General features: G+C 43.9%; 1 protein-coding gene across 1 annotated transcript; it reads right to left on the bottom strand.

Moving 5' to 3' along the window:
* Window positions 1-131: 131 nt before the first annotated feature.
* On the bottom strand, window positions 132-10,266 carry DPAGT1 (dolichyl-phosphate N-acetylglucosaminephosphotransferase 1). The gene is made up of 9 exons (XM_075278809.1): window positions 10,080-10,266; window positions 8,225-8,345; window positions 7,700-7,913; window positions 7,360-7,506; window positions 3,876-3,960; window positions 2,601-2,789; window positions 1,648-1,735; window positions 1,392-1,544; window positions 132-456 (listed from the first exon to the last, which is right to left on the bottom strand). The coding sequence occupies exons 1-9, from the start codon at window positions 10,223-10,225 to the stop codon at window positions 391-393; spliced, it is 1,209 nt and encodes a 402-aa protein (XP_075134910.1). The 5' UTR covers window positions 10,226-10,266; the 3' UTR covers window positions 132-390.
* Between the last annotated feature and the right edge of the window lie 1,936 nt (window positions 10,267-12,202).

Genomic DNA, 12,202 nt, shown 5'->3' with positions numbered 1-12,202 from the left:
TTGGCACTCTATTCTCTTAAAAGCAAACATGGGGGAAAAAATTTTATGAAAGTTTTTTTTTTTTTTGTTGAAGGAATTTCCCTCTTAAAATATCACAAGTCTACATAAAGTGAAATAAAAAGGCAAATAAATTAAAAACATAAACCTTTTAATATCTTACAATTGACAGAATTCCTGCTTTAGTTCCTTCCAAACAGATTGGCCAACAAAACCGCACCGGTCCAGATACATGGAAAAAAAGTTTAGTGCATTGTTGAGAAAAGGAAAGATGGATCCCATAGGGAACAGGGTGATGGCTTCTCTGACAAAATGATGGTCACATCATGTCCTGGGGATGACCTTAAAGCAGCAGCTTATTGGGAACCATTCAAGTATAGTCCATGCTGGAGGTCACACGTCGTAGAAGAGTCGCACCAATTGATACCGGATTAAGAAGGCACAGCAGCTTCCAAGAACCTGCCAAAGCAAGAAACAAGTGCTGGAGTTGTTATTGTATAGTGTAAGGGTACATTCACACTAAGTATACACTGAGCTGATTCTGGACGTAACACACGTTCAGAATCAGCGCGTACAAAGCAGATCCCATTCATTTCAATGGGAGCCGGCATACGAGCGCTCCCCATTGAAATGAATGGGCTTCTTTTTTCCCTATTGGTTTCAATGTGGCATCCAAACCAAAGGGCAGGGGTTCCATAAAATGTAACCCAAAGTGGGCAGACTCTGGGCATTGCAGAAAGGTCAGGTTAGTGCGTAATGCAAATTATAGCGGTACGTTACATAAATGAATGGTACATATGAATAAGGAACTTTGTAATAGATCTTATTATAGAAATCTATTTCCTTCTGCAGTTGTCAGGCCGATCTCCTTCCTCAGTCTATTTATTTATATAGAACTGGTTTCCAGACTTGCCTCAAAACACAGAAGTCTATGGAGTGGAGAGGGGAGTAGGAGGCTGCTACCGACTTAATGGTTTACTGCCTCGATCTGTGCTCAGTCACAGTGTAGCCAATGTAGTGATTTGTGAGTCTGCCAACAGCCACCTCCATAGACTTCATAACTCAGATTAATACATGGAGAAGGAAACAAATTTATTTAATAAGATGTATTACAAAGTTTCATATATTCATCTGCAGTACTCATTTAAATTGTATTTGGAGGTACACGTTACATATGCTGAGCTTCGATGCAAACTATCAGCTTACTTCATTGTATAGCAGAAGATCTTTTATTTGTGTGTCTAACAGCAGCCTCATAGACTTCTATGTAAAAAGTAAGTCAGCCTGCTCTGGGCAGGGCACAATACGATGGACACACACATAAGATGTGGCATTGTCTGTATATACTCAGACATGGTGCTAAGAATACACAGAACCTGCTCTTATTACAGTACCTGGATCAGAAGTAAGAGTATAGTTAGGTTTTTCTCTTTAGTCGGCCCAATAATCTTCAGAACAAAGTTTATGAGGGTCAGGTTACTGATCTCTATGAATTCTGGGTCGCCCTTCTGCTGCTTGACATCAACAACGTGAAGAGCTTCAGCAACCTAGTAATAGACATAAGATAATTCACAGGATTTACAACGCCGTAGTAAAGGTTCCTGTATTTCACGTGTTGTCAGAAAGAAATGAATGGAACGTTGTACTTGCCTTTAGAAATAACGCGCCGATCGGCGACAGATCTTTTGCTTTAAACTTAGAGTAGCTCATATTGAGTTTTCCTGTGCTGGGGTCAAACCTTTAGAAATATACAGAAAACAGAGGGTTAATCATAAAGGACATGTCTTACATTTATACTGTAAAGACTTGGTGTACTCTCTCTCAGCCCTGATCATAGAGATGGGAACAGAGGATAGAGAGAACCGTGCAGCCATAACAGTGTGGTTGCAGAGTTCTCTCTATGACTTAACAAGAAAGCTCAGTTTGTCTATGTGGGTTTATCTTCTGCTTTGAGTATCAGAGTGCAGACAAATCTCATACACATATTCAACAATGCATGTAACTTGTCTACACAGTTTGTTGCTTGTACTACAGAGGCTATACCCAGCAGCATACCTATACTGACGAACTCAAGAAACACAGATGTCTTAAGACACAGAAGCCCTTACAAGTGAGCACCACAAGAGGTTGTTTCATTACAGCAAGCCCTATCCATGTATAGACGTCATAGATGGGATAGCTCTACTTAGTAAAATCAGCTGGGGCTCCAAGTTGATAGTGATGGGACAATCCCTTTAAAAGGGAATCTGTCAGGGTGATTTAGATCACTGAACCACCCACAGGTCCTTATGGACTGGGGAGGGGTTTAATATGTCCCAAATCGCCCTGTAATAAAGCCATCCATTCCGTACTAAAAATAAAATACAGTGTGTTATACTCCTCGTGCTGCTATACACCGAGCGCCAGAAGCCGGGGTGTATGTCCTCAGCGTCACTGAAGAACTGTGCAGGTGATGGGAGCACAGGCGAGTATAGAGGTTTGGTTTTTTTAACTGCAGGCATGGACGGCTTTAATACAAGGCATTTGGGACACTAAACCCCAAGTCTATAAATCAACCTGAAATAGGTCTATTAAATAATAGTGGATAAGTGATGATATGTTACCTTGGTAGGCGATGTCGTGGACATGGGATTATATTCAGTAACTGCGGCAGGGAGTATAAGAAGTTCAATACTTGTGGAATGAAGAATAACAGCATAGTTTTACTGAAGTGTCCGATGATGCCGACCACAGCAAACGTCATACCAGCAAAGTAACAGAAGGTATCACCCACAAAGACTCTGGACGGATACCTGGTGAAGACGAGAAGACATAATAAACCAACACTGAGAGGGAATAATGTTCAGGAGAAGAATACACATCTGTTCTATGTCAGTCTGTATTATATCTAGTACAAGAGTTGTAGTAAGACATGAGAAAGGCAGACATGGGAACCCTAGGGGTACGCTCAGGCAGCGAGCACAGGGTCTGCTGTGTACTCTGTGCCAAAATCCAGGCATACTCCGATTTCAATGCGAGCTCATGTCGCCATTTATGAATAAATCAGAGCAGGAGTCAGAGTTGGATTGTACAGAAACCGATGAGTTGGAGTCAGTGGTTTGGGCTAACAACTCTACAGCCCTGGGCCCAACAGAAGCCATGTTGAGTGAATAGGGGCCTATGGATACTATGAATCCTTAAATTAAAGGGTTAAAGGGATATCGTCACTCCATAGGGTGAGACCACCATTTAGGTGTGTGGAGTCTTATTAAGCCATTTGCGCTCCACTGTGCAAAGGAACATGGGAAGAATATGCAAATCTGACTTCCATAATGTAATTAGGATGCCAGTGCCTCAGTCATGCAGCCCAACAGAGGGCGATCCCTTTAACATCATGCCCAGCCGTTGCTGCTGAGAGACTGTACTTGGTAAAATCCCACATCATTGCAGCAAAGGCCTCTGGGAAGGCCAGGCATGATGTTAAAGGGAAGGCCGGGCATGATGTTAAAGGGAGCGCCCTCTATTGGTGCGCATGCTTGAGGCACTGTCTTCCTAATTACATCATGGAAGACAGATTTGCATAATCTTCCCATGTAAATTAAAGGGGTGTTCCAGAGGAAGTCCTTGCTGAACGAGACTGCTGACGCTAATCTGTTGCCTCAGTGGTGACAGGAGAGGAGACGTCACTTGCGATGACCCAGGTCCTTTCCTGGTCTCAGCAGTCATGCACAGTGAGGACTTCCACCAGAACAAGCCTCCAGGTACCATTGGACCAGAAAGTGGCAGGGACACTGGAACCCCAGGGACAGGAGAGTAAGGCTTCCGGCAATAAAATATCCTGGACAGCCCCTAAAAACATGTAGGTTAGTGCAAATTATAGACAGAAAGCCAGTTCTTACCAGTTATGGTACAGCAAGCCCAACGTGGTGAAGAAGAAAGGAATGATAAGGTAGAGGGAAAAGAGATGATCATCGCTGAAGTCACCTGAAACATAAGAGGTATAAAGCATCATGGAGGAGGCTCTCAGCAGTAACTGCACAGAAACACTGCACAATGCAAGCAAATAAGAAACTGTCCTTCACCACTTATCTGGCTCTTAATCTCCACCACCAGCTACAATGATTTTCAGTCCATCTATCTTGGCCTCCCCAAGACAGACTTAGATGTGAGGTTACTGATCAATTACACACATGGACAAAATTGTTGGTACCCTCGCTTAATGAAAGTAAAACCCACAATGGTCACAGAAATAACTTGAATCAGGGGCAACACGGTGGCACATTGGTTAGCACTGCAGCCTTGCAGCGCTGGAGTCCTGGGTTCAAATCCTGCCAGAGACAAGATCTGTAAGGAGTTTGTATGTTCTCCCCGTGTTTGCGTGGATTTCCTCCCATACACCAAAGACATACTGATAGGACAAAAAAAAAAAAAAGTGGATTGTGAACCCTATATGGGGCTCACTATCTACATAAAAATAAAATAAAAAAATAACGTGAATCTGATAGAAGTAATAATAAATAAAAATTCTGTGAAAATGAACAAATGAAAGTCAAACATTGCTTTTCGCTCCAACAGAATTTTTTAGAAAAGAAACCTCATGACACCGGCCTGGACAGAAATGATGGTTCCTATAACTTAAAGGGGCTCTATCACTGGGAAAAGTCATTTTTAACTAATCACATGCTTGCATAGGCTTTAGAAAGGCTAGTCCACACCTACCTTTAGTATGTAGATTGCCTCAGTGGTTTCTGAATAAGTCCGTTTTTATTCATATGTTATTGAGCTTCCAGCCAGCACAGGAAGTTCCCAGCAGCACTCGTCTCTGCTATTATCTCCTATGTGTGTGTGCAAACAGGAAGCTGAGTCATCATCATTATCAGCAACCTCCCATAGGAAACAATAGCAAAGGGGTGCACGATGTATCGTGCACCAGTCTAATTAGCATATGAATAAAAACAGACTTATTCAGAAACCACTGAGGCAATCTACATACTAAAGGTAGGTGTGGAATACCCTTTCTAAAGCCTATGCAAGGATGTGATTAGTTAAAAATGACTTTTCCCAGTGATAGAGCCTCTTTAATATTTTATTGCACAACCTTTTGAGGCAATCGCTGCGATCACATGATTTCTGTAACTGTCAATGAGACTTCTGCACCTCTCAGCAGGTATTTTGGCCCCCTCCTCATGAGTAAACTGCTCCAGTTGTCTCAGGTGTGAAGGTGCCTTTTCCAGATTTCAGCTCCTTCCAAGGATTTAGGTCAGGGCTCATAGAAGGCCACTTCAGAATAGTCCAATGTTTTCCTGTTAGCCATTCTTGGGTGTTTTTAGCAGTGTGTTTTGGGTCATTATCCTGTTGCAAGACCCATGACCTGCAACTGAGACCAAAGCTTTCTGACACTGGGCAGCACATTTCTCTATAGAATCCATTGATAGTCTTGAGATTTCATTGTACCCTGAACAGATTCAAGACACCCTGTGCCAGATGCAGCAAAGGAGCCCCAGAACATAACAGAGCCTCCTCCATGTTTCACTGTAGGGACAGGTTTTTTTTCAAAATATGCTTCATTTTTCCGTCTGTGTACCAAAAAGTTTGATTTTTGTCTCCTCTGTCCATAGGGCATTCTCCCAGAATATCTCATGTACAGTCCTATGAAAAAGTTTGGGCACCCCTATTAATCGTAATCATTTTTAGTTCTAAATATTTTGGTGTTTGCAGCAGCCATTTCAGTTTGATATATCTAATAACTGATGGACACAGTAATATTTCAGGATTGAAATGAGGTTTATTGTACTAATAGAAAATGTGCAATATGCATTAAACCAAAATTTGACCGGTGCAAAAGTATGGGCACCTCAACAGAAAAATGACATTAATTTTCAGTAGATCCTCCTTTTGCAAAGATAACAGCCTCTAGTCGCCTCCTGTAGCTTTTAATCAGTTCCTGGATCCTGGATGAAGGGATTTTGGACCATTTCTTTCTACAAAACAATTCAAGTTCAGTTAAGTTTGATGGTCGCCGAACATGGACAGCCCGCTCTCAAATGATCTGAAAACAAAGATTGTTCAACATAGTTGTTCAGGGGAAGGATACAAAAAGTTGTCTCAGAGATTTAACCTGTCAGTTTCCACTGTGAGGAACATAGTAAGGAAATGGAAGACCACAGGGACAGTTCTTGTTAAGCCCAGAAGTGGCAGGCCAAGAAAAATATCAGAAAGGCAGAGAAGAAGAATGGTGAGAACAGTCAAGGACAATCCACAGACCACCTCCAAAGAGCTGCAGCATCATCTTGCTGCAGATGGTGTCACTGTGCATCGGTCAACAATACAGCGCACTTTGCACAAGGAGAGGCTGTATGGGAGAGTGATGAGAAAGAAGCCGTTTCTGCACGTACGCCACAAACAGAGTCGCCTGAGGTATGAAAAAGCACATTTGGACAAGCCAGCTTCATTTTGGAAGAAGGTCCTGTGGACTGATGAAGCAAAGATTGAGTTGTTTGGTCATACAAAAAGGCGTTATGCATGGCGTCCAAAAAAAGCAGCATTCCAAGAAAAACACATGCTACCCACTGTAAAATTTGGTGGAGGTTCCATCATGCTTTGGGGCTGTGTGGCCAATGCCGGCATCGGGAATCTTGTTAAAGTTGAGGGTCGCATGGATTCCACTCAGTATCAGCAGATTCTTGAGAATAATGTTCAAGAATCAGTGACGAAGTTGAAGTTACGCCGGGGATGGATATTTCAGCAAGACAATGATCCAAAACACCGCTCCAAATCAACTCAGGCATTCATGCAGAGGAACAAGTACAATGTTCTGGAATGGCCATCCCAGTCCCCAGACCTGAATATCATTGAACATCTGTGGGATGATTTGAAGCGGGCTGTCCATGCTCGGCAACCATCAAACTTAACTGAACTTGTATTGTAAAGAGGAATGGTCCAAAATACCTTCATCCAGGATCCAGGAACTGATTAAAAGCTACAGGAAGCGACTAGAGGCTGTTATCTTTGCAAAAGGAGGATCTACTGAAAATTAATGTCACTTTTCTGTTGAGGTGCCCATACTTTTGCACCGGTCAAATTTTGGTTTAATGCATATTGCACATTTTCTGTTAGTACAATAAACCTCATTTCAATCCTGAAATATTACTGTGTCCATCAGTTATTAGATATATCAAACTGAAATGGCTGTTGCAAACACCAAAATATTTAGAACTAAAAATTATTAAGATTAATAGGGGGGCCCAAACTTTTTCATAGGACTGTATATAAAGCCCCTTCCACTTGCAGAGTTAATGCCTATATAGAGACTATCCTAGGAAGCAAAAATGTAATAAAGCATATAAATCCATGGAGTAGTGTAAGAGATGCACAAGTACTTACCATTCAGCTCTGCAATGTTAAAGATTATTATAGAGCCAGCAATGACCAATGACTGGCCGGCCTCTAGGCCATTGATTCCTGCCAGGATGTTGATGGCGTTGGTACAAAACACGGCCAGCATTCCCATGTACACGTAATAGAGGATACCTATAGATAGAGGGAAGAAGTGATATACACAAGTAAGTGGAGACCCAGACAGTAATTGTATATATATATATATATATATATATATATATATATATATATATATGCAGCAAGAAGCTCCCAGAGTATGTATCACATGTATCCATTAGGTCCCCAGACACTATATATTACATTGAATGCAGCTGAATATACTCACTCAAGTCCACGTGGAGCCCAAGAATTGGCCTGAAGGGTTTGGGCACGACAATAGTGGTGTTGCCAAAGGTGGTGAAGTAGACCATTAGCAGTGGTAGCGAGGCTGCCGTGGGCAATAGAAGTTTATGTCGCCAGCGCAGACTCAGGACATCGTCAGCAAAACCCAAAAAGATCATACAACAGATGGCGAGGAGAGATCCTATAAGAGCCACAAACTGGAAAGAAAAAACCCCACAACAAATTAGTACACAAAGGACAGCGTAACCATCAGACGAACGAGACCTTATGTGTATGGAGGGGTCCCGACTCTCTTCAGTGAGGTAAATGAAGGATCAGGCATGTTGATATCAATCTGCCTGATCCTTTGTTCCTGCAGCAGATAAGCTACGACCCCATAGCACTGGCAGAGGAGGTCATAGATGTGGATTGGTCACCTGCTGAAGTCAAGAGACCCCACACACATTATATTATAGGTTGGCCGATCCCGCTGATGTGTATGGCCAGCTTTAGAGGAGTCAGAACTCACCTCATGATGGGGGAACTCTTTACAATTCTCTTCAATGAAACAGCTCACAAATGGGATGGGAATGAAGCAAAAAAGGATGAGCAGGAACACGGCGCCGCTGATCACACCAAGAGACTCCGGGCTGTGGAGAGAATAGGTGATGAACACCATGAATCCAGGAGTAAGAACCCCAATAGCCTGTATGGCCGCTGAGCCTTATAGTCAGGGCTGCGCTGTCAGTTATGGGGGAAGTCGCAAAAAAGTTACCAACTATTATTAATTCTATTCTACAATGATTAATACTAGATAATTAGATACATAACTCGTTACATAATTACTCTCATAGGAATTCAGTCACTAGTTTTGTGAATTAGAGGAGCGTTACTGTGTCTGTCATTTATGAAGGAGTCGGAGTCAAGCGATTCAGGGCTAGTTCACACGGTATGGCGCATTTTGGTCCTGATTGTGACATGGGAAGCCGCATCACAATAGGGCCAAAATGCGCCTTCCCTCTCCGGAGTAGGCTCAAACGATTGGTCCTAGTCCGGAGGGTGCTGTTGCGAGGAGGACGCCGGGGCTGAATCAGCCGCAGAATCCGCCTGTAGACATGGCAGCTCGCTTATTTTATCCGTGAGAGGGAACATGCCACTCACAGAAAAAAGTAAGCTACTGGTCTACACAGACCTCCATTGTGAGGGGCGGTTTATGATGTTGATTCAGCGCCAAAATCCGCCCCCTTTTGACCCGTGTGAACGAGCCCTTAGAGTACACTTACACTTTCTGTTCTGTAGAGATCACTTACTCACACTCCTCTCATTAGGATTACAATGACAGATATCACTTATATATTGATATCAGTGTTGTAGCCATGTAACTGCTTCAGGGCCACAGTTTGGGGATCCCTATGCTACAGCATGCTGGGAAATGTAATCATTCAACAGCTTTAGGGCCACAGGTTGGAGATCCCTGTGCTAGTGCATGCTGGGAGTTGTAGTCTTGCAACAGCTTTAAGGCCACAGGTTGCGGATCCCTGTGCTATAGAAAGCTGGGAGTTGTAGTCATACATCTGATTTAGGGCTACATATTTAGGATGACTGCATTACTGCCTTAGGGCCAGAGTTTGGTGACCCCTGCTCTGCAGCATGCTGGGAGCTGTAGTCTTACAACAACTTTAGGGCCACAGGTTGGATATCCCGGTGTTAGTGCATGCTGGGAGTTGTAGTCTTATAACTGCTTTAGGGTCACAGTTTGGGGACCACTGCTCTGTGGCATGCAGGGAGTTGTAGTCTTGCAACAACTTTAGGGCCACAGGTTGGGGATCCCTGTTCTACAGCATGTTGGGTGTTGCAGTCATACAAATGATTTAGGGATACATGTTGGGGATGACTGCATTACTGCCTTAGGGCCACATTCTAGTGACCACTGCCCTGCAGCATGCTGGGACTTGTAGTCATACATGTGATTTAGGGCCACAGTTCGGTGACCACTGCCCCGCAGCATGCTGGGACTTGTAGTCTTACAACAGCTTTAGGGCCACTGTTTGGTGACCACTGCTCTGCAGCATGCTGGGACTTGTAGTCATACATCTGATTTAGGGCCACAGTCTAGTGACCACTGCCCCGCAGCATGCTGGGACTTGTAGTCATACATGTGATTTAGGGCCACAGTTCAGTGACCACTGCCCCGCAGCATGCTGGGACTTGTAGTCTTACAACAGCTTTAGGGCCACAGTTCGGTGACCACTGCCCCGCAGCATGCTGGGACTTGTAGTCTTACAACAGCTTTAGGGCCACAGTTCGGTGACCACTGCCCCGCAGCATGCTGGGACTTGTAGTCTTTCCGGACGCTCAGTCAGGTGAGCTGAGCACAGTCTTACATCTCCTTCTTGCTGGGCTTGTTCAGGTCTCTCCCGCACAGTCTGGCCGCGATGAAATGATCCTGGAAGGCCGGGATGAGAGCCGCAGTGGCCAGGCCCCCCAGCACGGAGAAGCCCACATTGACAAGCAGTGCTACAGCCGGCATCTTCCCCCTCTAGCCCAGCACTTCCGGCTTCCCGACAGCCGTCCTGTCCCTGCTGTAGTCTGCAGGAGCGATCCAGGATCTCATTGGCTGACTAGAGGAAAGGGCGTGGTCTATCTCACTACCGCTCCGTCATCACTGAAGCCTGGACGATAGTACCAGGCTCTCATTGGCTGGTGAGAAGAAGAGGCGTGGTCTTCCTGAGCCTTGAATTGCCACCACTATTTTCAGGACACGTGTTCTAGGCCGTCATTGGCTGACAAGACGAAGGGGCGTGGTCAACAATAAAGCTACAGTCGACACGGAAACACGCTTATGCAGAGCTCCCCCTGGTGGTGAGAGGGGGCATGTGTTCATTCTATCCCAGTACTTCCGCTTTCTTCATGGCTGCTCTGTCACATCGGTCGTGTTGACATTTTTTCCCTGCCTGTCATTGGCTGACTGAAAGGAGGGGGCGTGGTTCACGTAATGTTCCATTGTTATTGGAAGAGCGCCTCAGATCAGAGCTCCCTCTAGTGGTCAAAGGTGTCTTTGTCACACTTCTAAATGGAGGATAAAATGATTTATTTCGAGGGGCTGTCCATAAATTGGAGCCAAATATGAATTATATATATAGACCAGGCAGTCCATTGTGTGTGCATGTGTCACAGTTTGTATATGTGTATGTGCTATGCAATATGTCCATTTTCTTGACCCTGGGGGGTCAGTGCTGTGCTGTAAAAGCACATGAACCCCATAAACAAGTGTAAAAATACACGTCAAAATACACGTGTAAAATGTCATTGAAGTCAATGGGAGTCTTATTTTTACACGTGTATTTTGCCAAAATACACGCGCGTTTACTCGGTGTGAACGGGCCCTTACACTGAATAGTAAGGCTCTGTTCACATCTGCATTGGGTTAACCTTTTAATCACAGTACAGTGCTGAATGTGTTACATGAAAGACAAGAACAATGGAGGGAATTTATTAAGAATGGCTTCATTTATTGCCTGACAGGCACAAGACGCACCAGAATGACTAGAAGACCCCGACCTCATAATAAATCTGATGGATGGAGGCGCCTCCACGTTTCCTCTGTCTAGAAAAGAGCCAGCCGGGTGCAGGAGTGGAGATGTTCAATTGGGTGCCGAGCGGAGACCTGTTTTTGGCCACTTCTAGGTGCAGCCCAGTTAGTAAATCTGGGCCAATATCGTAATAATCTGTCAAACGTGAGAGAATCTGCTATGGAGGCTCTTAAAGGGGTTGTCCAGTTTTAGATCAATATTAGGAAACAAATGTTATTATTTGTAAAATGAGAAGTTGTACAATTTTCCTATATACTTAATGTATCTATTCCTCGCGGTTTCTAGATCTCTGCTTGCTGTCATTCATTCTGCTTATCCCAGTGGATCAGTCTCTGGTTATGTGATCTACAGTCCATGGTAATATGATCTATTTATACAGTATATATATATATATATATATATATATATATATATATATATATATTGGCAGGAATGCATCAACCTGTGCAATATTTTTCATATTTTTCCCACTGTTTCTGTAACATGGGGTGTTAGCCTTAGAGCCTATTCACATGATCAAGAACATTGGGCGGGCGAGTAGCACCTGTGATCCTGAGATTTTTTTGCAGGATTTTGATACAGATTACTTACTCGTGGCTGTGTCCGGTATTGCAATTCACCTGACTAGGACTACAGACAGGTGTAATATCAGACCCAGCCACTAACATATATGGCGCTGTCACTGATAAATAATAGAGGTGATGCTAGTGAATTCACTGATGGGGGGGCTGATCCTCCACCGATCTGATATAGATCACATAAAGAGGGTATCTCGGATTAGAAAAACATGGCTGCTTTCTTCTAAATATAGCGCTACACCTACCAAAAGGCTGCGCCTGGTACTGCAACATTGCCCCATTCACTTCAGTTTAGCTGGGCTGCAATACCAAACACAACCCATGGACAGGAGTGGC

This window comes from Leptodactylus fuscus, chromosome 6 (assembly GCF_031893055.1).
Source record: "Leptodactylus fuscus isolate aLepFus1 chromosome 6, aLepFus1.hap2, whole genome shotgun sequence".
NCBI classification, from domain to species: Eukaryota; Metazoa; Chordata; class Amphibia; order Anura; family Leptodactylidae; genus Leptodactylus; species Leptodactylus fuscus.
This window is presented reverse-complemented; position numbering and strand designations above follow the sequence as displayed.

Coding starts and splice junctions, on each gene's coding strand:
- DPAGT1 (XM_075278809.1), bottom strand. CDS start 10,225: ATGCCGGCTGTAGCACTGCTTGTCAATGTGGGCTTCTCCGTGCTGGGG. Junction 8,346..10,079: donor AAGCCCAGCAAGAAGGAGAT/GTAAGACTGTGC, acceptor TTCTCTCCACAG/CCCGGAGTCTCTTGGTGTGA. Junction 1,545..1,647: donor TCGGCGCGTTATTTCTAAAG/GCAAGTACAACG, acceptor GTCTATTACTAG/GTTGCTGAAGCTCTTCACGT.